Here is a 26,825-nt window from a genome sequence, read left to right as displayed (position 1 = left end):
GTGTCATCCTTGCTGGCTGTCTCATTTTCTTTTTCTTTTTTTTTTCTTTTTTGAGAGAGAGAGAGAGAGAATGTGCGCGTGAGCAAGCACAGCCCAACACAGGGATCGATCTCATGACCCTGAGATCATGACCTGAGCCTAAATCAAGAGTTGGGCGCTTAACTGACTATGCCACCCAGGCGCCCCCTGGCTGTCTCATTTTCAATGTTAACCAGTGCATCTTTGTCAACATGACTTCCTTGAACTTCAGGAAATCCTGATCCTTTGCAAGATTTACAATTTTTTACATTAAATTTTTAATTTTGAGATAATGGTAAGTTCAAATACAACTGTTAAGACACAATACAGAGAGATCCCACGTACCCTTTACCCAGGTTTCTCATGGTAAGATCATACAGTTAACTATAGTACGGTATCACATCAAGGTACCGACACTGACATGACCCACCAATCTTACTCAGATTTCCCCATTTCACCTGTATTCACCTGTGGACTTCATCCTATGCAATGTAATCTATGCAGTTTTATCATATGTAACTAACAAACTACTGAACAGTTCCAATGCCACGTGGATGCCTTATGTGGCCTTTTATAACCACCTCTTCTGTCCCTAATGTCTGGCAAACACTACTCTGTTCTTCATTTGCCTAATTTTGTCATTTCAAGAATATTATACAAATGGAATCATACTGCATATAACCTTTTGGGATTGGCTTTTGACACTCAGCATAATTCCCTTGGGATTCATGCAAGTTGTTAGATGTATCAACAGTTCGCTCCTTTTCATTGCTGAGTAGTATTCTGTGGCATGCGTGTACCAGTTTGTTTAACCATTCACTCGCCTGCTGAAAGTCAGCCAGTTTTTGGCTTTTAAGCTGCTATGGACATTGGGGTATAGGTTTTTGTTAATACGTTTTGAATATAAGTTTCCATTTCTCTGGGATAAAGGCCAAAGGGTGCAACTGCAGGGTCATGTGACAACTGCATATTTAGCTTTGTAAGAAACTGCCAAACTGTTCTCCAGAGTGGCTATACCATTTCACATTCCTACCAGCAACACAGGAGTAATCCAGTAAAACTTACAATTTTACTTTGTGATCAATACAAACGCTGTTTGCAATGTACTGCTGAGTGTGACCCATAAACACTCTGACACCTTTGAATACATACAAATGTTAAGCAAAGATGTCAAAAAAGGGACTAATTTTATTAGACATCAATTTATTCACTTTTTTCTTCAATTTATGATACCACGACATGCAATTTTTATAAGTGTAGAACTTTGGGTAACGAAGAACTTTGGGTAACAAAAGTTCACAAAACATCAATCTCCTGCATATCTTTTTTTGGGGAAGGCCGGGGGGGGGGGGGAGTTATTTTAATATAATAGAGATCCTACTACACACACTGCTATGTGACCTGCTTTTTGCACTTTAGCCTTAGATATTTCTCTACGTCATCTTCAGACTTTCAAACGGCTCCCCAATACCCCAGATGCAGGAATACCACAATTTGAGTACCTCTCCATTAATAGATATTTACATGCTGTTCCTCCTTTTTTTGCTTTCACAAACAACACTGCAATAAACAGCTTTATACATATTTGTATACACATCTTCTTGCATATATGTGAATACATCTGAGGGCTAGATCTTCTATTTTATATTTTGATAAACACTTCCAACTGCCTTCCAAAAAATCCTCATCAATTTACACTTCCACTAAATAGGAATAGCCATTTCTCTTCATCTCCGTTAACATTCAAATGATCAAACTTTAAATATTTGCTGATGTGTTAGGAGGAACTCATTACTTAATTTGCATTTCCCTGAGTCTGAGTGAAATAAGGCATCCTTTTCATATAAGTAGTGGTCAAATATACTTCTTCTTCTGGAAATGGCCCATTCCTTTTTTTTTTTTTAATTGAGAATGCTTCATATTTTATGCTTATGGGAACACAATTGAGTATCATTCATTATACTTGTAGCTGTTATTTTATTTATTTTTAAAATTTTATTTATTTTTAAGTAGGCTCCAAGCCCAATATGGGGATCGAACTCACGACCCTCAGATCAAGAGTCACATGCTCTACTGACTAAGCCAGCCAGCCAGGGCCCCCTATAACTGTTATTTTAAATACATTTTTTCAAAGCCCATTCCCATTATACAGTTCTAGTACCCTCCAGCAAGAGTTTCACATAATACATTCAAATCCTTCCTACTACTGGAAGTTAACAAAACGGGAGTCACTTACCCAGGTCACCAAAATGAGCAGCCTCCATGTGGCTTGGCTGCTTCTTAAGTGTTGCTGTCCTGCTACTTGAAAAGGAGTCCATGTTGGCAGAAATGGCATTGATTGCAACATGACTTGGTCCTGCTGCCTCCAGCAAGGCATGATTTTTAGTGCTTTTTTGTGGGGAATGTACAGATACTGAAGCTATAATTTTTCAAAAAAAAAAAAGTGTTAAAAATAAAACACAATTTGATAGCCTAAAAATGTCTCATAAAGGGCTTAAGAGAACTTAAAAAATTAAGTTTTATAACACCTCCCTTCCGTATGCACACTCAACAAAAAATACTTAAGGGAAAGGTAAATTAATCAAGCAGCAGAAAACTGGAAAGAAATGTCCCATTGTTATGTATAACTCTCAAAATACTGTGCCAAAAATGGAACTTAAAACCGAGATGTTTCTTTGAGAACTTCTACAGATGACAGAAAGTACCAAAGCCAGAAAACATTCTGATATATGGACACTTTTCAATTCCTTAACCCTTTTTTTTGTCCAAGGAACAAAACTAAACTTGTGGAATGGGGCAAAAATGAGAAAAATACTCTTCAGAATACTTATTTTTTTAATTGGGTAACAATTTCTCTAATGAAAGACACTTATGATCAAAGTTCAAGCTGCTCAAAGATAAAGCACACTTAAAAAACTCACAAAATATACTTTCTTTAGTAGTCTGAAGAAATATCCTATTGCCATCAGGATAAAGAGGCTACCTATTTGTTAATAGGAAATAAGCAAGTCAATATTAGAATACTGTCAAAGTAGTCCTGTGACCTTACTGCCATAGCTAGACCAACACTCTCTCTCTCCTACTTATTCCACACAAATAGTAATGACTCTTATTTAAGGTTTCTAAGAAGTGTTGGCCTAGTACATTGCTACAGCAGGAAGGAGAGAAGGGACGCCTGGGTGGCTCAGTCGGTTAAGCATCTGCCTTTGGCTCAGGTCATGATCCCATGGTTCTGGGATCAAGTCCCGCATTGGGCTGCTTGCTCAGCGGGAAGTCTGCTTCTCCTTGTGGCTCCCCCTGCTTGAGCTCTCCCTCTAACAAATAAATAAATAAATAAAAATCTAAAAAAAAAAAAAAAAAGGATAAAAATGATACAGATTACCCTCAAGATAATACTCTCAGAGAACTCAACTTGTAGCGACTAGCACCATTCATTTTATTACATCTTCAACAGATAAGTGCTCTCAATCTCAGCAAACAGTTCTCAGACACAGAATCTGAGTAATACCAGGTAATATTTCTTATGAAGAACACACAGTATTATAGTTCAATCTACTACTCTTCGAGATGTTTTTATAAATATAAAGCAGGTAAATACACGAATGTCCGTACCTGTTTGTCAGGTTTTTTTATTTACTAGTCATTCAATAAGAGGTGGGAGAATGATGCAACGGAGTTGTCTTCAAGAGATTTTTTTTTTAGTTTTAGAAGAAAAGTCTTATTTTTTAAATTTCCATGATAAATTGAAGAAAGCAAAAGTCATTTCAGCAAGTTTATAAACAGTAATAGCTAGTTTTCTTATATAGACAACAAGCTACAAATACCATGCAATAAGACTCTCTAACCGTTTCCTACTTAGGTATGTATGATGAAACAAAACGCCATTAATTTACTTGTGCAAGGCTTTTTTTTCCTCCTCTTTCTGAACTTTTCTGTTAGAACTATTAACTTATTTTAGATGTTGCTTCCAGACAGTCTACCTTCCTTTGGTCTCCATAGTACTTACTCCCTGTTCCATATTTTCCTTTTCTACCTGTGCCTGCCTCTCAAGCCCTTAGAACACAGTAATTAAATGCCCACTAGGGGTGCGTGGGTGGCTCAGTCGGTGAAGCATCTGCCTTCGGCTCAGGTCATGATCCCAGGGTCCTGGGATCGAGTCCTGCATCTGGCTCCTTGCTCAGCGGGGAGCCTGCTTCTCCCTCTGCCTGCTGCTCCCCCTACTTGTGTTCTCTCTCTCTCCGACAAATAAATAAAAACTTAAAAAAAAATTTTTTTTTAAATGCCCACTATGTCAGATATGGTCTCCTTCCATGACTTCTCTTCCTGAGCTTCTCTGTTCTTTTATTCTTTCTGCTAGAAACAGTATTTATTCTCAAACCTTTAATTACTACTAGAGCCATCTTTTCTGGACATATTTTTTAAACCTGTAAGCACTCCACTTTTTCCCCAGCACATCTGTAAAATAGATAAAACTCTAGATAAAATAGGTACCTAAAATCTAAATAGATATCTAAAGGAGATTGATTGATTGATTGATTTAGATTTTGTTTATTTATTTGACAGAGAGAGAGACAGCCAGCGAGAGAGGGAACACAAGCAGGGGGAGTGGGAGAGGAAGAAGCAGGCTCATAGTGGAGGAGCCTGATGTGGGGCTCGATCCCAGAACGCCGGGATCACGCCCTGAGCCGAAGGCAGACGCTTAACGACTGAGCCACCCAGGTGCCCCTAAAGGAGATTTAAAAAAAAGAGTTATTAGTAACTCTGGCTGATTCAAGGGGAAAGTCTCACTCACACTCTGGACCTGGACCTCTTGGCAACAGCCTGTAGGATACACCTCTATGGAACTGGAACCCCAGTGGAGAAGCCCTGACCTGTACCTGAGACCTGCCCTTTGATCTGGGCTTTGGGCCTGTCTTAATTCCTTACTGCTAGTTTTTCTTACTTTAACTTTATCACATCAAGACCAATTTGTCCAAGTATCAAACTCACTGCATCTTCTTCCAAACTAATTCTCCTACTCAATTTCCCTGTCTCTGTTCAATCTGCTAATCTCCAAAGCTCAAAATCTTGGACCCATTCTTTTTCACCCCACATGTTTAACTGCCAAGATCGGCTGATTTTTCCTTAAAGATATTTAAATATCTACTTACTTGCTTATTATCAATACCACACCCTTAGTACAGGCCTTTCTGTATTAGAGCAAAAGAACTAGGGTCTGGAAACCCACAAAACTTTTCCAGACTAACCTTTTATAAATACTGTATGTAAAGCATCAGCGTCCTGTTCAAAAGCCTACAGGCTCCCTATTTTCTGTCTCAACTCTCTGTTCTGGTCTTTAAGGCCCTTATACTTAGGTATCAATCTTCTGTAAAAATACCCCTTTATTTGTCTGAAGGTCCCTTTGCCCAATATATACTCAAAGAAATAAGAAATATACTCAAAGAAATAAGAAGCTGGGCTGGTAGGGAAAAGAGAACTGCCTCTTTCAAATCCTTATTATTCAACTTTTATATAGATTAAGTCCCATTTCTACAACATCTTCCCTACANTTAAGAAACCATTTGCTAATCTCAAATTCCTCTCAACTCCTCACAGTACTTCATTTAACTAAGTTTAACTATATTGAGGGCCTCTTCTGCTACAACTAGAAAACAAGAGCTACCAATACAGGACCTCCAGCACACCAGGCATCGTACTGGTTGCTTGATGCACACTTTTGGGGGGGTACATTATTTCATTCTCTCTCACAACAATTTCACAAGACTGGTATTTTCCTCATTTTGGAGATGCGGACACAGACAGACAAAAGTTAAATACTTTGCTATAAGTCAATGAGATAGTAAAGAATTGTTTCAACAGGCAGGATTTCAACTTTGGTCTGCCAGACTCTAGAAAATCACTCTTGTACCTTTGGTTAGAAACTCAGACTCTAGAATTATTGTGTGGATAAAATAATATATGTAAATGTCTCCAAGTACCTCCCACCCAACATGCCAAAATTGAACATATAATTTCCCAACTTGGTTCTCCACCAGTTGCACTGTTAGGCAAGCCAGAAAAGTAGGTGTTAATCTGAAATCTCCCTGTCCCTTACACCTCATATTTAATCAATAACAAAGTTCTATCCATTTTAGCTCTAAATTGATCAATCCAGATCTCTTTTATTTCTATCACTATAGATCTAGCCCATGCCATCTGTGGAATCACTTGATTAATGTTCCTCTCCCCTACCAATCTATATGTTCAATGAGTACAGGATCCAAGTCTTTTTTTGTTTAGCTGCAGTTTTGGCTAAGCCCTAAAATGGAACAGGTGTTTGAGAAATGGTTGTTATTAGTATGTTGGTATATTTGCTACTATTCCAGGTGTAAGTTGTTTTTTTTTTTTTTAAGATTTTATTTATTCATTTGACAGACACACAGCCAGGGAGAGAGGGAACACAAGGAGGGGGAGTGGGAGAGAAAGAAGCAGGCTCCTAGCAGAGGAGCCTGATGTGGGGCTCGATCCCAGAACGCTGGAATCACGCCCTGAGCCGAAGGCAGACACTTAACGACTGAGCCACCCAGGCGCCCCTCCAGGTCTAAGTTCTACTCAGACTGTAAACTTCTTGAGGGCCTGTTTCCTATATTGCTTCTGTATGATTCTAAGGTAAGCCAGTGAATGCTAGCTGGCTTCATTCCTACAGGGTAGGAACATGGAATTTTTTAGCCTGGTACAGATTTAGAAGTTAGGCAGGCCAGCCCTCTTACTCCACAAATGAAGAATCTGAGGAAGGTTACATGACTTCCCAAGGTCATACTGTTAGTAGCAGAATTCAGGGTAGAAGACCTGAGAAATCTAAAGTGCCTGAGACATCAAATCCTTTCCTTCTACATTCAGATCTAGTCTTTACGCATGCTGCTTGCTAAGGGCTTGAAGGCTTTATCAAAGCCAATCAAATTTTGCTTAAGGAAGGCAGTATGAACCAACATGGAATCCAACCGGCTTTAAATTATCTGAAGTAAGCAAAAATTAAGACTGCAAGGTTCCCTAGTTCTTCCCTAATGTTACAAACCGTGTAAGTTATAATTAGTCTCTCTCCAGCAAACTGAGCGTATATGGTTAATAGTCAGTGCTAGTAGCCACACAAGATACAAACATTTGAAAGGGAAATCTAAGTAGCAATCTACAGATCTCATGTAAATAAATTTCATCTATGAAACTTACATGTAATGGCTATCTAAATAATTTCCGTTATAATTTTCCACTCCAATCTTTATAACTGACATAGTGAAATCACTCAAAACTATCGTAGAGATTACAACCTAAAAAAGCAATGCTTTAACCTATAAACAAGGACAATATATTGATTACAATAAAGTACTCCGAATAAATTTTAAGTTAAGACCATTCATCCAAAGTAACAGAGAAGTAAAAACAGTAATTATCCACACTTCTGGATAAACAACAGAAAACCAAGCCTTGTAAGTGGCAGTTCTTTACTCCAGAACTGTCAGCTCAGTTCACAGTATTTTTCACTTTTTGTTTTGTTTTTAAAGATTTATTTATGGAGTGCCTGGGTGGCTCAGTCGGTAAAGCGTCCACCTTCAGCTCAGGTCATGATCCCACGGTCCTAGGATCGAACCCTGCTTCAGGATCCTTCCTTGGCAGGGAGTCTGCTTCTCCCTCGCTCCCTGTGTCTCCCCCCATTCATGCTCTCTTGCTCTCTCTCTCTCAAATAAATTTAAAAAATAAAAAAGATTTATTTATTTGAGAGAGAGAGAGAGTGCACACAGTAGGGAGGGGCAGAGGGAGAGTTTGAAGCAGACTCTGCGCAGAGTGGGGAACCTGACACAGAGGCTGACACAGAGCTCGCTCTCACCACCCTGAGATCACGACCTGAGCCAAAACCAATAGTCAGACCCAGCTGCCCCTAGCTTTTTGTTTTTTAAAATAAAGTTAACTACAAACCATAAGAGACTCTCAAGTATAGGAAACAAACTGAGGGTTGCTGGAGGGGAGGTGGGTGGGGGGATGGGGTCACTGGGGGATGGGCATTAAGGAGGGCACCTGATCTGATGAGCACTGCATGCTATATGCAACTGACGAATAACTAAACTCTACCTCTGAAACTAATAATACACTATATGCTAATTCACTGATCTTAAATTAAAAAATAAAATAAAGTGAACTCATCGATTTTAGGGAACAAACATGTGATTAATAGGAGGGCACTGGTTTACTGTGTCACTAGGACAGCCAACAAATGCTTAGTAAAAGCCTATCATATGCAAGGTGTTGAAGAATATACAGGTTGAGCAAGGAAATAAGTCACAATCATAAATAATTATAAAAGGCAGAGATGATTAATGGCAAAAGAAGCGGGAAGATAACAGGGTTAAATAGCCTATTAATGTAAAGCACATCACTTTTTAATACAATGGAATGCCGCGGAACTCACCTTTAATTGACTTGACATCTGAGGTCTTCTCTTGTTCTTTGCCTTTCACTGGAAGATAAAAGAGCATCATGACCAAATTCTACACTCAGAAAGATCCTATCTGCATGATGTAAAAATTAACAGATGAATATTCAAAGTTGTACAGCGATGGAATAACTGCCTTGCAGGGGGACAGGACACGACAGTTGTCAGGGCAAGTTTCCCCGAGGAAGTGACCTTTGAACATCATTCAGTCAAGAGCACTGAGCGTGCACTGAGCGTGCCTATGGAGAGACAATGTCAGAATACCTGGGTTCAAATTCTAGCTTGCCACTTATCACACAGCCACGTGATCATGGACAAGTTACTTTACTTCTCTGGGTCTCAATTTCCTTGATTTATAAAATTAGAACAGTAATAACAACACCTACCTCAGAGGGTTAGGAGTGAAAAAATAAATAGTTGTAAAGGGCTTAGAAGAGTAACGGGCACACGGTTAGTTTAGGATGTTAATTAATATTATTAAAATATGCCCGCTACTAGATGCATCTTGAAGAACAAGAGTTCTTTGTGTATCATATCTTACTTCTTGTGTATTCCCCTCACAGCATCAAATACAAACATTCTAAACTTATATGCTAAATATCTAATATTAAGACTTAATAATTTCTCTTAAAAAGCTATACAGTCTCTTCTCCATTATATGAAACAGTAGAAATTCTTCTGCAAATATGCTAATAATATAATATCCAAGAAAGGAAGGTACATGGCAGCTTAAGCAAAGCGTGAACTCTTACAGGATCTGACATAAGACTATTTTTAACCTTCCTTCCTTTTCTCGTATTTTTTTTCAACATTAAATTTTCTTTAACCTTACCATGAAAAGCCTATCAAAATAAAAAATCCCAAAATGACCACCTCTCTACTTGTGCTCTTAAACATTTAACACTGAAAGGCTAGTAGCAGGAAATAACTAGCTCTCAGAGTATCTGATAAATTAATCCATCAACAAATATCTGAGGGCCTTGTATGTGCCAGACACTCCCCCGGCTCAGAAAAGAACAGTCCTGTCTTCGAGAAGTCTATGTACAAGAATGTGGAGACAAACACGGACAAAAATAAGATCATTTCAGGTACCGATCGCTGCTGCTGGGAAGAAAAGAAAATAAGGAAACGTGGTAGAAGTAACTGGGTTGCCCCCCTTACCGCAGCACCTGCCAACTGACCACATCTCTCGCTTGTAACATGAACTTGCCTTGACTTCCAAGGCACTCGACTCCCCTGGTTTTCCAGCTGCTTCTTCTCAGTTTACCACCTGGCCAACTTCTCCTCTACCCACTGGGAGTTTCCTCAACAAAAGGGTTTGAGCACCTTTTCTTTTCACTATGTACACATATGTATTTCCTGGCTGACCGTAACCATCCTGAAGGTGTTCAATACCACAGATAAGCTATGAATCCTGAATTTCTATTTCTACTCTAAATCCTTTCTGACCTTAAATTCACTTAGTTAACCGGCTACCCATCCTCTTCTATAATTACACCGGTCCAAAATGGAATGTACCATCTCTTCCCAAACCTGGTTTACATTACTTTTCATTTTTTTTTGTGAATGACACTCCCACCCCAGTTCCCAGTTTCTCAGGCCAAAAATCTCGAAGTCATTCTTAACATGTCTCTCCCTTACTTCCCACACCGAAACCACTTCTAAGACCAAGATTCTCCCACTAAAACATACCTCCACAGTTTCACTTTGGTCACCCTCAATACATTCTCATCAGATCTAGTCCATATTTCAAACAGAAACGTACACACACAATCCAACTTTACCACATATTAGTGTTTTGTCTTACTTCCCCTTCCCCCCTAAATATTATATAAAGGGTCCCTGACTCACTACCTGATCCCATTGCTCTTCTTCCGTTCCCAGAGATAAATACTGCCCTAAATTAGATGTGTTTACTACCATGTATGTTTTTAGACTATTACTACATGACTGTAAAACATGCAATTATTCTGTACATCTTTAAAAATGACATGAATAGTATTCTTCTACACATATATGAAACTTATATTCATCCCATAATTTGACTTGTCTATATTGATGCATTCGTGTGGCTCTAGTTCATTCATTTTAGCTGCTTAATTCCTTTTTTTTTTTTAAGATTTTATTTATTTATTTGACAGAGAGACAGCGAGAGAGGAAGCACAAGCAGGGGGGGTGGGAGAGGAAGAAGCAAGGTCACAGCGGAGAAGCCTGATGTGGGGCTCGATCCCACAACGCCAGGATCACGTCCAGAGCCGAAGGCAGACGCCTAACGACTGCGCCACCCAGGCGCCCCTTAGCTGCTTAATTCCTAAAATACACCTTTATTTATTCATTTTCCTGTTAATGACCATTTCAGTTTTATTTCCTAGTTTTCATTGTCACAAACAATGATGTGATCAACACTCTAGTACATGTCTTCCTATGTATATATGTAAGAATTTCTCTAGGATTAAACACTATAAATGGCACTGATAGGTAACCCAATGGTGGGCATTTTTAATGAATACTTTTCAAATGGTATTTGATGGTATTTTTAATTCATTTCTTTGATTTCCTTTGAGGGGATATCCTTTTGTATTACTGGGTATTTAGGTTTCTTCCTTTATGGGCTACCTATTCAATTCCTTTGTCCTTTACTTATTTGTAGAAATTCCATACATATTCTGGATACTAATCCTTTGTGTTGCAAATACCTTATGTGTATTTTATTGTATGGAAGCTTTAAATTCTAATGTAGCCAAATTTACATTATGTGGACTGTATTTTCTTATGTCTTATTGTTTAAGATATTCTTTCCTAGCCCATGATCAGATTTTTTCCCCTGAATTTTCTTCCATATGATTTCAAGTTTTGCTTTTTAAAATTCTGGGCTCTTATCTACCTGGAATTTATTTCTGTTTGTCGGATATTGGGAAACTACAGCCCATGGACCAAATCAAACCTACCCCTAGTTTTTTATTAATAAAGTTTTAGTTTAGCACAGCCATGTCCATTTGTTAACACACTATCTATGGCTACAAGGACACCATCTTGTCTTTTACAGAAAGTTTGCTGACCCCTGATATATATGATAGGAGACAGAAAATTCTATTTGTTTTTTTTTTTGTTTCTGTTTGTTTTTCCTATTTGTTTTTTTGCCAGAGGGATAGCAAACATCATTTACTGATTAGTCCCACATTTCCCAACTGAACAGGAACTCTTTATATACCAAGTTCCCATACATACATGGCTCTGTTTCTGGGCATTTAATTCTACTGTCTTAATTACCTAACCATATAATCAGCCTTTGGCAGGGCCGAGTCCTCTACCTTATTCTCTTTCGAAACTCTCTGCCCTATTAATTATAAGGTCAACTTGTCCTGATCCTAAAACCCCCACGGGAATTTTTAAAGTAGAATTGACTGAGTGATTAATTTGGGAGAGAGTTCACAGCTTTCTGGTATTAAGTCTTTCTATCCATGAACATAATATACCTCTCTATTTGGGTCTCCTTTCACATCAAATTAGGTTTTGTAAACTCCATAAAGATTTTAGTCTTTTGTTTTTACTGACATACAGCGGTACAACCGAGTTTTAAATACTTACATATAAACACATATATTTTAAAAACCCAGCCGAACTCTTTCATGAGTTCTAATAGTATGTGTGTAGATTTTTAGTTTTTTAATATATGCAATCATGTTATCTGGGACTAATGATTCCTTTGTTCCCCTTCCCTCCCAAAACTTAAATTTCCCTTCTTTTTTGTTTTGTGTACGTGCTATTGTGAAGACTATAGTAGCTTTCTTTTTGTCTAATATCCCTTTTCCCACCCTTTTGCTTTTAACCTTCTCATGATCCTTTTTATACTAAATGTATACAGGAGGAATCTAGTCTTTTCACTGGGACAGCCCATTTCTGTTTATTGTGATTACTACTCTTGATGTCTAAACAAGATCCTTCTTAAAACTTTGACCATGGCTATGAATATTTTGCTTTATGTATTTTGAGACTGATATTAGGTACAAAGCAGTTCAGAGTTTTATCTTCCTATGACCCTGTTCATCTTATAATAATGTAGTGACCTTTCTAGCCCTCATAATGTTTTGTGCTTTAAAGTATGTCATCTGCCACACAGCTTTCTTCTGGTTAACATTTGTCTGCTATATCCTTCCATCCAGTTATTTTCAATTTCTCTATGTCCTTATGTTTTAGTTGTGTTCTCACGGCTGGATCTCGGTTTATTATCTAGCCTGACTTTTTGTCTTTTAGCTATAGTCTTTTGCTAGAATTTAGTCTATTTACATTTATTGTGACCACTGATCTATTTAGGTTTATTTCAGCTACCTAACTTTGTACTGCTGACTATGCTTTTTCTTGTTTCTATATTTCTTTTTATTATGACACATCTAAAACAAAGACAATACTAGAATTTGAGTAACTCTCAGGTTTATCAAATCTTAACATTATGCTATATTTGCTTCTGAAAAATTTTCAAAAGAAATAAGACATGCATGTGTAACTTAAGTCTCTTCCTGCTCTTATTCCACCTTCTCCCTAGGAAATAATTTCATGAATTGAATATTTATTGTTTCCACCCACATTTTTACTCTGTAATACATTTCTGTATCTATAAACAACATATAGCATTGATTGAAGGTTTTTAAACTTTATACAAGTGGTCCTACCAATTACCATTTCCAACAGCAACGTACCCTAATCAAATCTTGGTATAGTCAGGCTTTAATCCCATTTTTCAGGACTTCTCAAGAACTTTACTTGCACAAGTAACACCTCTCTCTTCTGTATCGTTTTCTCCCTCTCTACCAGATCATTCCTATCAGCATACAAACGTTCTAGCATCTTCTATCTTAAAAAAAAAAAAATCCCTTAGCCCAAGAGCCCCCTTCAGTTCCTTTTCACTGCAGTTTTTTGAAAAGGGTGTTTTTAATTTTACTCGTTACTTTCCACACTTCACATTCTCCCTCCAACCCATTCCACTGATACCACTCTCAAAGTCATCAATTACTTCCACATTATCAAACTGAGTAGTTATTTCTATCTTGATCTTGCAAGTGACATTCAACACAATACTCCCTTCTTTTTGAAACATTATCTTGGGGCGCCTGGGTGGCTCAGTCGTTAAGTGTCTGCCTTTGGCTCAGGGCGTGATGCCAGAGTCCTGGGATCAAGCCCCGCATCGGGCTCCCTGCTCCGCTGGGAGCCTGCTTCTTCCTCTCCCACTCCCCCTGCTTGTGTTCCATTTCTCGCTGGCTGTTTCTCTCTCTGTCAAACAAATAAAATCTTAAAAAAAGAAAGAAAGAAAGAAAGAAAGAAAGAAAGAAAGAAAGAAAGAAAGAAAGATAGATTATCTTCTCTTACCTTCCATGATATTACACTCCTATATAACTGGCATTTTATTTTTGATTCTCCTTTGTCAATTGCTCATGTCCTCCATTTAACTTCTTTTAATTTTTTTAAGATTTTATTTATTCAGTTGAGAGAGTGAGAGAGAACAGAGACATCATAAGCAGGGGGAGAGGCAGAGGAAGAGGGAGCTGCAGAACCCCTGTCGAGCCAAGAGCCTGACATGGGGTTCGATCCCTGGACCCAGATCATGACCTGAGCTGAAGGCAGACACCCAACCATTTGAGCCACCCAGGTAGCCCTCAATTTAACTTCTAAAAGCCGGCTTAACTCCAAAGCTCTCACCTAGGCTCCATTCTTGTGTATAGTATGGCAGGAAATGCTACCTGGCCATGGAACTCATTTTTCTCTTTCTAGTAAGAGGGTTGTAGCTTAGTAGCTAGTTACTAGATGGCTAGTTACTCTACATTTCTCAGAAGCTTTTGCAGTTATCTATGACCATATGACTAACTTCTCACCAAGAGAATATGAACAGAAATGATTATGTGCCACTTTCTGGCCAAAGCTTCTCTTTCCTCCTTAGCATGGGTCAGAGGACTGAGGACAGACACAAAGGGCTATGACCCAGCTTTGACAAAATAGACCACATCCTAATGGAGAGAAGTATAACAAGACGAGAGGAAAGTGATCCCTGAATGTGAAGCAAAGCCACCAAATGAACTTGGACCATTACATTCAAGAGGGTAATAAAAAAAATCTATCTTGTTTGAGCCATTACACTTCAGTGTATCTTTGTTATAACAGCCTTAGCCTTCCAACGTAACTAATTCACATATTTTATGTATTCTTCAGGTGATCTCATCTAGTCCCACGTCATTAACCATCAGTTATTCAAAATATATTTTTTTAATCTTTTTTTTTTTAAAAGATTTTATCTATTTATTCGACAGAGATAGAGACAGCCAGGGAGAGAGGGAACACAAGCAGGGGGAGTGGGAGAGGAAGAAGCAGGCTCATAGTGGAGGAGCCTGATGTGGGGCTCGATCCCATAACGCTGGGATCACGCCCTGAGCCGAAGGCAGACGCCCAACCGCTGTGCCATCCAGGTGCCCCACAAAATATATTTTTTTTAAGATTTATATATTTGACAGAGAGAAAGAAAGCACAAGCAGGGGGAGTGGCAGGCAGAGGGAGAGGGAGAAGCAGGCTCCCTTCTGAGCAAGGAGCCCAATAGGGGGCTCGATCCCAGGAGTCTGGGATCATGAACCTGAGCTGAAGGCAGCGGCTTAACCAACTGAGCCACCCAGACGCCCCTGCAAAATATTTCTAAAGCCAGAACCAGATCTCACCTTCTGAGCTCTTTCCAGAACTACAGACTCATACATCCCACTGTCTCCCTGATGTATCCACATGGATGTCAATTATCACAAACTCAAAATTGCCAAAAGACAGTTCTCAATTCTTCCTGCCCCAAGCTCTAAGCCCAAAGCTTTCCCAGTTTTTCTTTACTCCAATCACTTATTCAAGTTATGCTATTTCCATCTCCAAAACATATCCCATACCCAGTAAGTTCCAGCCTTCTTCAGGTTCCTTAAACACAACCAGCTATTCCTGCCTCAGGACATTTGTACTTTCAGTTCTCTCTGGCTAGAATGCAGTTCCTTTGATCTTTTGTGAGGCTGGCTCTTTCCCCTCATTCAGATCTCAAACTAAATACCATCTTCTCAGACAAGCCTTCCCTTAATAGCTAAACAAATATTGTCGTCTTGTGATCTACTCCCACATCAGTTTAAATTCCCGGCTCAGCACTTTTTACTAGTGAATAGTTTTTTGTTTTTATTCACTTATTCAACAAATATTTACTAAATTCCTAACTACATCCAGGCACTGACCTAGACACGGGGATACAGCTGTGAACAAAATCAGCTTCCGTCTTAATAAAATACATAGAAAAGCAGATGCTGATAAATGCTGTAGAGAAAGTGGGCAAGATAGGAATGCAGGGGCTGGAATGTTAAAAGCAGGATGGACAGAGAAAGCCTCACCAAGATGCCAAGTGATCAAAAACCTGAAGGAGATGAGAGAACAAAATAGTGGGTGTTTGTAGGAAGAGGTTTCCAGGCAGAGAGAAAAAAAAAGTGCAAAGGCCCTGAGGGGGGAATATATTTGACAACAAAGAGGCCAATATAAATGGAACAGTGATGGAAAAGGAGAGCAGGAGATGAACACAGAGAGGAAATGGGAACTAGATTTAAGGAGGGCCATGCACAGGAAGCTACTGGAGGAATCTGAACAGAGATGTGGCATAGTGCATTTTGAAAATATACCATAGGGGTCAAGGACGGAAGAATGGAAACCAAATTGAAGCCTACAGCAAAATAATCCTGCTTTCTCTATTTCCTTTTTGTCTTTAAAGATTTTATTTATTTGAGAGAGTGAGCGAGTGAGTGAGCAAGCAAGGAGAGGGAGAGAGAGTATCCCAAGCAGGTTCCACACTCAGCGCAGAGCTCAATGTAGGGCTCAGTCGCACAACCCTGAGATCATGACGTGAGCCAAAATCAAGAGTGGGACGCTCAACCAACTGAGCCATCCAGGCACCCCTGCTTTCTCTACTTTCATAAACCCAGCTTCCTCTTAACATTTAAGCTGAGACTTGAATGACATCCTCTCAGAGGACTTCCTTAACTGCCCAATCTAAACAAAGATGACCACCTAGAGCAGGGAGTTAATAATCAGGGACGGTAAGAAAAGGCTGAATTTGGTTACGTTCTGGGGTAGACTTAGCAGATTTGCTTATGTAGATATACAGCAGGAGAGAAAGAGAGGTTCAAGAAGGTACTAAAGTTTTAGCCTGAGCAATTAAAAGACCAGAAATGCAATTTACTGAGGTGAGAAAAAAAATCTGGAGTTAAATTTTAAATATAGTAAGTGAAAGATCCATCTGTTAGTCTATTATTTCTATTAATAGATACAACTATATCTATTAGGTAGAGGTACAAAGTGGACCAACAGTTGGGTATACCATTCCTAATTCAGGGGAGAGAATTCAAGCTGGAGATATAAATTCAGGAGTCATCAGCATATAGGTGGTATTTAAAAATGGTATTTAAAGACTGGATGGGATCCCTAAACAGAAGCATCTCCAGCTTCTCCTCTTGCCACATTCAGCCCGCAAAAAGCATCTACAATGATCTTTTTATAACATAAAATCAAGTCATTCCTCTTTAAAAATTTTAAGGGGCACCTGGATGGCTCCATGCGTTAAGTGTCTGACTCTTGATTTCAGCTCAGGTCATGATCTCAGGGTCATGAGATCGGGCCCCGCGGCGGCTCCATGCTGAGCATGTAGCCTGCTTAAGATTCTCTGCCCCCCCCACCCCTTCGTGCTCTTTCAAAAGAAAAAAGAAAAGAAAATTTAAATAGTGCCTCTGCATTTGGAATAAAACCTAACTATGGCCTACAAAGCTCTGAATCTTGTCTATCTCTCTAAGGCCAAATCACAGTGCCCTGCCTTCCTTTCTTGAAGGGCACCAAAAACTCTTTCTTGACTCACAACCTTTGAACATGCTCTTCTCTAGCCTCTGTTACCTCCTACTGATCCCTCAGCTCTAAGTTTCAAGGTCACCTGCTGAGGCCTTTCTCTAACATCAAACCAAAATATGCTTCTCCTGTCATGTTATCTCTGTCATAACATGTTATCAATTTGTAAATACACAGATACTGAAAGAGAGATTTATTGTCTGTCTGCCCCAGCAGACAATAAGTTCCATAGGTGCAGGGACTTTGTCTTGTTCAGTGCTTAATTATGAGGGCCTAACACAGTGCCTGCCAAGCAGCAGACATTCAAAAGTATTTGTTGAACAGAAACAACAGTCTATTATGCAACATGCAATCTGCCTCATTATACATAGAATGCTTTCTTTCCCCTTAAGAAAAAAAACCCCAACTACTCCAACACTGTCAAATTAGAGCTATAAACTACACCAAGGTACATTATCAACAAAAGTTCCTTGTACCATTTTACAGCTGTCCTTCAATCAGCAGTACTTTCATTCATTCATCAGGTTCATTCACTCACCCCATGACATCAGTTACTAAAACTCTGCATGTACTTAAAAGGAATTCTTGAATTCATATCTGAATGGGGTCTTGGAATCATCTAATTCTCGGTTGAAAGAGGAGAAAAAAGTGGGTTAACACTTTTCTGTCCCAGGTGACAGTCAGTAGCAGAGCAGTCATGTGAACCTAAGTCCCTGATATGGTTTAGCGTTGTTTTTTTTTTTTTTTTTTCGTTTTTCTCTAATACCTTTTCTCTTAAATAACAAGAACTGAAAGAAGTACTATCATCCAAAGACCTACACTTGTTCATTCTGGATATATATTTTTAAAGCAACACACGAACTTTATCCAGGATCAAAATTAAGCTGCCTCTACTTAAAAACCGGGCAGCTATTAAATTGAAAATCAGAAATACAAGTAGTTTACAAAGTGAGCGTTCCAACAGTCGACTTGCTAAGTCATCAAAAGAAAGTCTTCATTAGGGAACTCTTAGCAATAAGAAATGTTATTTTAGGAACTGCAGGATCCCCCTCCCCACCCCCCAAAAAAGGGGAAACTAGAAAACAGCACTAGTTGAAGAAAACAGCTTTTTCACGTGTTGCTTTTAGACATAAAACCCTCAATATTCTGAAAAGTCGGAGACTTCCGTAACACGGTACTAAAGGAATTTCCTTTTTCTTGATCCACAGTTTAGACACACACGCACACAAACGCGAAAACTGTTTTTGCGCAAACAGGCATTAACTTGTACGGGCTTCGGCAAACACTTTTGGACCAGCGAGACAATTCGCCTCTGACCTCGCGCCGAGGAGGCCACCTTCTCCCTCCCTGCAGAGTCCGGGGGCAAAGCAAGGCACGCAGGGGGCGTCTGCGCGGAGGCCGAGGGCCTCGCCGCCACCCGGGAGGAAGCCCGTGCAGGCCCACCTGCCCCACCGCCGCCCCTGAGGCCCGGCCTGGCTCCCCGCCGGAGCCCCCTCTGCTACCTTTCCGCCGGAAGAAGGACATGGCGGGGCCCGGGTCGGGGCGGAGGGCGCGGGGGGACTGTCGCGGGGAGGGCCCGGCTCCCCTCATTCAGCAACCGGCCCGGACTTCCGGGTCCGCAGCGGCCGCCGCACTAGCCTGAAAAGAGACCCTTCTTCCGGGTGTGGGCCCCACCACCTCCTCGAGAAGCCCAGGCAGCTCCTGCCGCCATATTATCAACAAGCCGCCCGCCCGGAGTTCCGGTCCTTCCCCGCGCGAGGCTTCACGGGAGGCCGCGCCGCCGGCCCCGCCCCCATCCCCGCCTCCTCTCGTGGGTGCGGGGGCAAGCGCCCGGCCCGCCCACGTGACCCTGCGCGCTTGCGGCCTGTGCCCTTTCCCAGCTCCCGCGTCGGTTCCCCGGGTGGAGAGATGCGGACGCGGTCCCCGCAAAACTGACCCTCCAGGATCCGGAGCCCTCCCTATCCCACCCCACCCCACCCCACCCCACCCCACCCCCGGACCCCGGACCCTGGACCCCGGAGCTGGATGGCGCGGCGTCTCAGGCCTGGGGCGCCCGGCCGTGGGCACTGACCGTGCCCTTGTACACAAGGCGAGGCCAGCACTGCCACGCTCCGGTTTAGCCCCTCCTGTGTCTCCGTTCCAGTTAGGCTGAAAGGCGCTGGCTGGCCACAGCAGCTTCACCCTGCCCTGCCAGGCCCTGCTGTCCCAGGCAAGCGGACGCCACCCCCCCCTTCCCCGGTCGCGCGGGTACCAGGAGGTCACGGTTCCTTAAAGGGGGAAGCGGAGGCATAACCCGCTTTATGCGGCTGCCCTGGCTCCTCAATCACAGTGACCTCGGCCGTAAAAAAAGAAGTGGGCTTATTTTCAGAACCAAATTCCTGCGAATGCTCAAGTTGGAAAGGGACGGTAACATAAAGGCATCGCCAGTGATTACAAGGCAAACTCGTGAATTATCCTTCAAGCTTTGTTCAAATGCCTTTTTTCCAGTGGATCTTCTGGCCCTCCGTCCATCCCTAAATCAGAGCGAAACAAGTCGTCCCCCCACTCCTTGTCCCTCGCCACTTGGCGAGTGCGCTCCTTGGGTAATAATCTTAGCCTTGTGTGTGCTCCTTTGGGGAAGGAGTCTGGAAGACAGCGCTCAATAAATGTGCGCTGAGGGTTTGTTTTGTTTTGTTTCTGTTTTTTTAATCAGTGAAGTCCATCATGTGACGGTTGGGGAAACGGGACCAAAAAGAAGTCCAACTTGTCCAAGATTATGAAATGCCAGTGAACTAGAACCCGGGGTCTTTTCACCATATAATTAGAGCAACTTAATAGGTTTGTTCTGGCCCCGGGCGGGCAAGGTAGTCACAGCTGATACTTATTTCAAGTTTTTTATGCAGTTACTGTGCCAAACCCTCCAGATTAATAATAGTCCTTGGGTCAGTCTTGGAAAACTAGGCACAGAAAAACATCTTGCCCAAGGTCACAAGCTAGGTAGGGATGAACCCCGGATTTCAAACTTAGAGAGGGTCCTCCGAAGCCAAAGATCAAACCTCTTGCTGCCTGGGTAAAGTGTGGACCGGCAGAAGCAAGAGAGACTGGCCGAGGCGCTGGGTGCCTTAGTGTATCCTTGATCTGAGTTGGTGCTGAGAATGGATCAGTTCAACTCCTGTGGGCCTCTGCAGAAGCTGCAAGGGAATTTGGACAGTGTCCTCCAGCGATCAGAGGGGCTGTTGGAAACCAGCCTGCACGTAGGAGGACCACTCTGCTGTCTGTGGCCCATAAAACCAAAGCTCTTGCCCTTGGCTCCCCGGAAATGGAGATTGGCTGAAGTCAAGGGGGAGTGCGGCTGAGGTGCCGTGGGTATAAGGGAGTAAGTGGGATGTAGCAGAAGTGTAAACACAGGGCATCCACACACTTGGCAAGAAAGCACAGTGCCCTTCTCTCTTTCCCTTCACCCCGGGAGTCCAATCCCTTGGCAGGGCCTTTTTGTATTTGTTGACTGGTTAGTTGCCTGGGACAGAAGGGGAAGTGCAAGAAATCCCCTGAATATCACTGAACAGGAGCAGTGCCAAGGAATATGGGGGGGGGAGTGCTCTAATGCCTTTCTCATTTTCTCTAACTAAGCATACGACCAATATAAAAGCAGGGTCCTACCCTGCCTTCCATTGTGATTACTGCTCTTGAGCCCCTCCTAGCAGAAATTCTGGAGCGGCCTTTACTGCTCCAGGCAGCAGACTATATATCCTCAGTCAGGTAGTAATACCTGTTATCATTTCTTAAGTACTTCTGGGCTCTCAGTATACTAAGTGCTTTATAATCACAATCTCACTTCATCCTTTACTTTCTCCCCCCCCCCCAAAGACCCCATGAGATGGTTAATATCATTGCCCCCAATTTACAGATGATGACCTTGAGGCTCAGAGTAACTTACCTGGGGAGCGCAAGGCTAGTAAGGGGTAGAGACAAGATTTTGACCACTGCCAGTCTGACTCCAAGCTCTTTGCTTATACTACTTGCTCCTGTCTTTCTCTCCACCTTCAGCTAATACCTATTCAGCTGATGTTCCAGCATGGGGTGTCTATTTATTGGGCAAATACAAAGCGATGAGTGATATCTAGCAGTGCAGATGCCTTCTGAATCATCACCCGTTAAAGTGTTTATACGCTTAGGGAAGCTTTAAGTGTACTATAATACCATTTAATCTGTAGGAATTTGATGACCCACCGATGAATAAAGCTAAAATAAAACAAGAATATAAAAATAGGCAAGAGTACTCCATTCGCCTGAATACCCAGCTGTGGCAAACTGGATATTCTGCATTGCATTTCTAAATTAATTTGTTAAAGCCACTGTAATTTACACGTAAAACAAATTTTCACCAGAAGGAATTCCTTTATTATATTCCTAATTTTTAAAAAGATTTTATTTATTTATTTTTGAGAGAGAAAGTGCACAAGCCGGGGTGGGAAAGGGGCAGAGGGAGAAGCAGACTCCTGGCTGAGCAGGGAGCCCAATGAGGACTCTATCCCAGGGCCTTGGGATCATGAACTGAGCCGAAGGCAAACGCTTAATGAGCCTCCCAGGCACCCATTATATTCCTAATTTTAAGGGAATCCTCACAGTCTTTTTTTTTTTTTTAAGATTTATTTATTAATTTTAGGGGGGAAGTGGCAAAGGGAGAGAGGGAGAGAGTCTTGAGCAGACTCCATACTTGAGTGCCGAGCTGGACGTGGGGCTCAAACTCACGACCCACGAGATCACGACCTGAGCGAAACCAGGGGTCAGACGCTTAACTGACTAGTTAAGCCACCCAGGTGGCCCCCTCACAGTCTTTTTATACCAGTTATATCAATCACAACAAATCAGTGAGGTAAAATCAGCAAGGTAGTCATCACAAAGCCAGTGAATAAAATTAGAGTCCTATGACAAACACTTTTTACAAATTTAATGAAGAATTGTGTAACAAACCTTCTGACAAATTGGGTTGTCCATATCAAGCATTCATAACCTCAAGGAAATTGTTCAAATAAATCTTCTGACGCTATAAGGAAAAAAAGCTCCCTGTACCTTATTAGTAAGCAGATTCAAAACAAACTCAGATTTATGACAAGACTCCGAATGTGTATTGATGTAACTTAAAATTCTCATCAACGCTCAAAGGCTAATTCTTAGAAGAGTGTTTTACATTCTCAAAAGCATTTGCATCCATAGCCTTGTAAAATTTATCTCTAAAAAAAATGGTAGCCTCTGCGTTTACTTTTAATCAAAGCTAAATCAAAGCAGTTTGGGCTCAATGTAATTTATTTCTTCTGTAGTCTCTAATCATGCCAGATCAATGGGAGTTTAGTGCACATTTTTCCCATCAAAGGAACCAGAAACAAGTAGGAGATAGGACAATAATTTCAGAGACTTCCTTATATACACCCCTGGAGCATAACATCCTTAATCTTCTCTGGAGGTAAGACTATGACACATAACTATTCTCAAATATTTCCTCCCAGGTGGTCTACAAGCATGTACCTCCCAACCCCTAGAACTATAACAGCAGTTCTCACTGGAGGTGGGGTTGTGGAAACCCACTTGTCTTTCAGCTGCCCAAGACACACTTCTGTCCAGAAGTCCCCTTAATAAACCATTTCTTGTCAAGTTGGAGTTGTTGACCTTTTCCTTCAGTCTTATGGCTCCTTTGTTCTTGGAGGTCCTCTTGCATATACCCCCTCTCATGAAACAATGTCTAATAACAGTAAGGCAGGTCATTTAGACTAGCCACCTGCTGCAGAAAATGGAAAAAGGAAAACTAAAACCAAAAACTGCAAGACACTGAGGCGTTGAGAAGGTAATGATGAATTATCAGATGAAGAGAGGAAAGAAAGACCAAATGCAGTAAATTAAGTCCCACACTTGGGGCCTCTTTTCTGGGGGCTTCCGTGTTCAGGGAAAAGAGACTGAGAAGCTAGCTGATGCTTCTGAGGATGTCACAGACATTCGGACAAAAGTGGAGCCCCGGGAATGGTTTGGGGTAGGATTCTGAAAAAGCTACATCAGAAGTAAACCAGCCCTTACCAGGGATTGCAACCCAGCTTCAAGTCATCTATGTGACTTAGGAAATCTTAACCCCCAGCAATACATCAAGAAAATCCCAATTCGTGGTGCCCCGGGTGCCTGATGGAAGCAAATGAAAATCCACACAGAATAAGATAATACCACCCAAGGTCTCAAATTATTTCCACGAGTGGTTGTTCAAACAGAATGTCTGGCACACAATCACAGATATCAGGCGCACAAGGAGATAAGGCGCTGGGAACAAGAACCAAGAAAAATGATAAGCGATAGAAATAGTGACATGGGAGCTCCAGATAGTCTAATTATTGATCATAGATTTGAACATAATTATGCTTGTTATGATCAAGGATAAAAAAAAGAACATTGGAAATTTGGGCAGAGAACTGGAAATTATAAAAACTGACAAAATATAGACGAAGAAGAAGCAACTAGAAATTCTAGAACTGAAAAACAAAATAATTGAAACTAAGAACTAAATTGACAGATCTGTAATCAGAGTTGTAATAGAGAGAATTTGTAAAACGGAAGATAGGTCAGAAGAAAATATCCAGAATGAAGCGTGTGGTGAACGTAAGAGACATGGAGAAGAATACAGTGAGAAGGTCTATCATATGCTTGATCAGAGTGCCAGAAGGGGAGAAGAGGGAGGATGTAGCAGAGGAAATATTTGAAACATTAGTAGCTGACAATTTTCCTGAAGTGAAGACAGAAACCAGCCTACCAATTCAAAACTCGCTGTGAGGGGCTCCTGGGTGGCTCAGTCAGTTAAGTGTCCTACTCATGATTTCAGCTCAGGTCATGATCTCAGGGTCGTGAGATCCAGGCCCTCACTGAGTTCCACACTGGGCATGGAGCCTGCTTAAGATTCTCTCTCTCCCTCTCCCTCTGCCCCTCCCCCCACTGCTGCTCGCACTCTCTCTCTCTAAAGAAAAAAGAATCACTATGAACTCCAAACGAAAGGAAATATGCATCTAGACTATTATAATGAAACTTTGGGAAATAAAAAACAAAAAAAATACTATTTTTTAAAAGATTTTATTTATTAGAGAGAGAATGTGTGTGCATGAGTGAGGGGGGGCAGAGGGAGAAGCAGACTCCGTGCTGAGCAGGGGGCCTAATATGGGACTTGATCCAAGGACCCTGAGATCATGACCTGAGCCAAAGGCAGATGCTTAACCTATTGAGCCACCCAGTTGCCCAACAAAAAATTATTAAAAATAGCTGGGGGTTTGGGGCGCCTGGGTGGCTCAATCAGTTGGGGATCTGCCTTCAGCTCAGGTCATGATCCCAGGGTCCTGGGACCGAGCCCCACATTGGGCTCCCCCCATCATCGGGGAGTCTGCTCTCCCTCTGACCCACCCCCCTGCTCGTGCTCTGGCGTGCTTTTAAATAAATAAATAAATAAATAAATAAATAAATAAACTTAAAAAAAATAGCTTGGTGGTGCCTGGGTGGCTCAGTCAGTTAAGTGTCTACCTTTGGCTCAGGTCATGATCTCAGGGTGCTGGGATCGAGCCCTGTGTCAGGCTCTCTGCTCACTCTGCTTTTCCCTCTCCCTCTCTCCCTCCCCCCACCCCTGGCTTGCACGCACTCTCTCTCAAATAAATAAATAAAATCTTAAAAAAAAATACCTGGGGGTTGGGGAAACAGATTACCTTCAAAGGAGTGACACTTAGGGATCTGGTATTTTCAACAGCTTGCAGTGGAAGCCAGATGACTATGGAATTAAATCTTCAATGTGCTGGAAAAAGTAACTAGCAACCTGGAAGCCTATACCCATATATTTCAAAGATGACACAAAATAAGACATTTTCAGATGAAAACAGAAAAAAAAATGTCACTAGCAGACCTGAATTTACCAAAGAATTTATGAAAAGTGATATCAGATGGAAAGTCTGAGCTGTAAGACATACAGAACAAAGAAAGTGGTAAATACGTAGACAGATAGAAATCATCATTTAACGATAACATGAAAGTAACCCACTGTGAAGTTAAGGGGTACAGTCTGTACAAGATCACCCTCACTTAGAATACCAGTTGCAAGTTTGGGGGTCCCCAAGATCACCTTTAGGTTCGATAATTTGCTAGAAAGACTTGCAAAACTCACTGATAGCTGTTACCTTCACAGTTATAGTTGTGAACTGCTGAAAGATACAGGCTGGAGTCAGCCAAGGGGAGGAATGCATAGGGCAGAATCCAGGCAAGCACAAAACACAGAGCTTCCAGTTGTGCTCTCCCCATGGAGTCAAGAGGGCATTACTCTCCCGGCATTGACATAAGACAGTATGCATGGAGTATTGCCAACCAGGAAAGCTTACCCAAGAGTAGTTTCAAAGACTTGGGACTCCATCACACAAACATAGTTGACTGCCTTTGCAACTGATCTCAGTCTGCAGCCCTTCGAGAGGTCACACTGACACCACGTGACCCAAAGGCCCCACCCCAAATCACGTTGTTACAATATGGCTGCCCAAATGATAACAAAACACTTCTATCAGGCATGACATTCCAACAGCCTAGAGATAACTGCCTACCAGCCAAGAGCTGAGGCCAGACCTCTCTTTGGGCAGTGTTTTTTTCCTACATAATTATTTCCTACATAAATATCTAACAAGTCTAAAAATTTCACCAGTGTGGCAGGCCCCTAAATCCTTGTAGGGCTTATATCCCAGCTTGTGGCATGTGTGTGTCTTACCAGGGCATCCAGAATACCTGCTGTTTGTTGTTCACGGGGTCTAGTTAGCACGATGTCATCAATATAGTGTCCTAGCGTGATGTTCTGCAGAATGTCCAGACAATGAAGGGTTGTTTAGACCTGCAGTGTCCAATATGGTAGCCCCTAGCTCCATGTAGCTATTCGGCACTGGAAATGTGGCTAATTAAAATGTGCTAAAACCATAACATATACACCAGATTTTGAAGATTTGGTATGAAAAAATAATGTAAAATATCTCATTAATATAGTTATATTGATTACACATTGTAATTGATAATATTTTAGATATGTTTGGTAAGTCAATACATCCGTTATTAATTTCACTTGTTGCTTTTTGACTTTTTTTCAGTGTGGTTAATAAAATTACACATGTGGCTTACATTATATTTCTGTTGACAGCATTGCTCAGACTCTTTCAATACTGAGTGTGATGGTTAGTCTTACGGGTCAACTTGACTGGCCGCGAGGTGCCCATAGTAAGTGTTCTTTCTGGGTGTGTCTGCAAGAGTGTTTCTGGATGAGATTACTATGTGAATTTGTGGACTCAGCCAAGTAGATTTCTGCTCCATTGGGGGTGGGCATCATACAATTGTTGAGGGCCTGAATAGAACCAAAGGTGGGGGAAGAGGAATTTTTACCCCCTTTTTCCTGCCTCACAGCTCGAGCACGGACATCTCATCTCATGATCTC

General features: G+C 41.4%; 1 protein-coding gene across 1 annotated transcript in view; it reads right to left on the bottom strand.

The window, feature by feature from the left end:
• Positions 1-19,158, bottom strand: part of AKAP10 (A-kinase anchoring protein 10) — a 75,796-nt gene extending 56,638 nt beyond the window's left edge. The window contains exons 1-3 of the mRNA XM_040630112.1: positions 18,874-19,158; positions 8,459-8,506; positions 2,255-2,437 (exon numbers count right to left, since the gene is read on the bottom strand). Coding sequence (XP_040486046.1) covers positions 2,255-2,437; positions 8,459-8,506; positions 18,874-18,961 — 319 coding nt within the window. The 5' untranslated portion in view covers positions 18,962-19,158. The remainder of the gene's footprint in view (positions 1-2,254; positions 2,438-8,458; positions 8,507-18,873) is intronic.
• Between the last annotated feature and the right edge of the window lie 7,667 nt (positions 19,159-26,825).

Source organism: Ursus maritimus, unplaced genomic scaffold, assembly GCF_017311325.1.
Source record: "Ursus maritimus isolate PB19 unplaced genomic scaffold, ASM1731132v1 scaffold_14, whole genome shotgun sequence".
Taxonomy (NCBI): Eukaryota; Metazoa; Chordata; class Mammalia; order Carnivora; family Ursidae; genus Ursus; species Ursus maritimus.
This window is presented reverse-complemented; position numbering and strand designations above follow the sequence as displayed.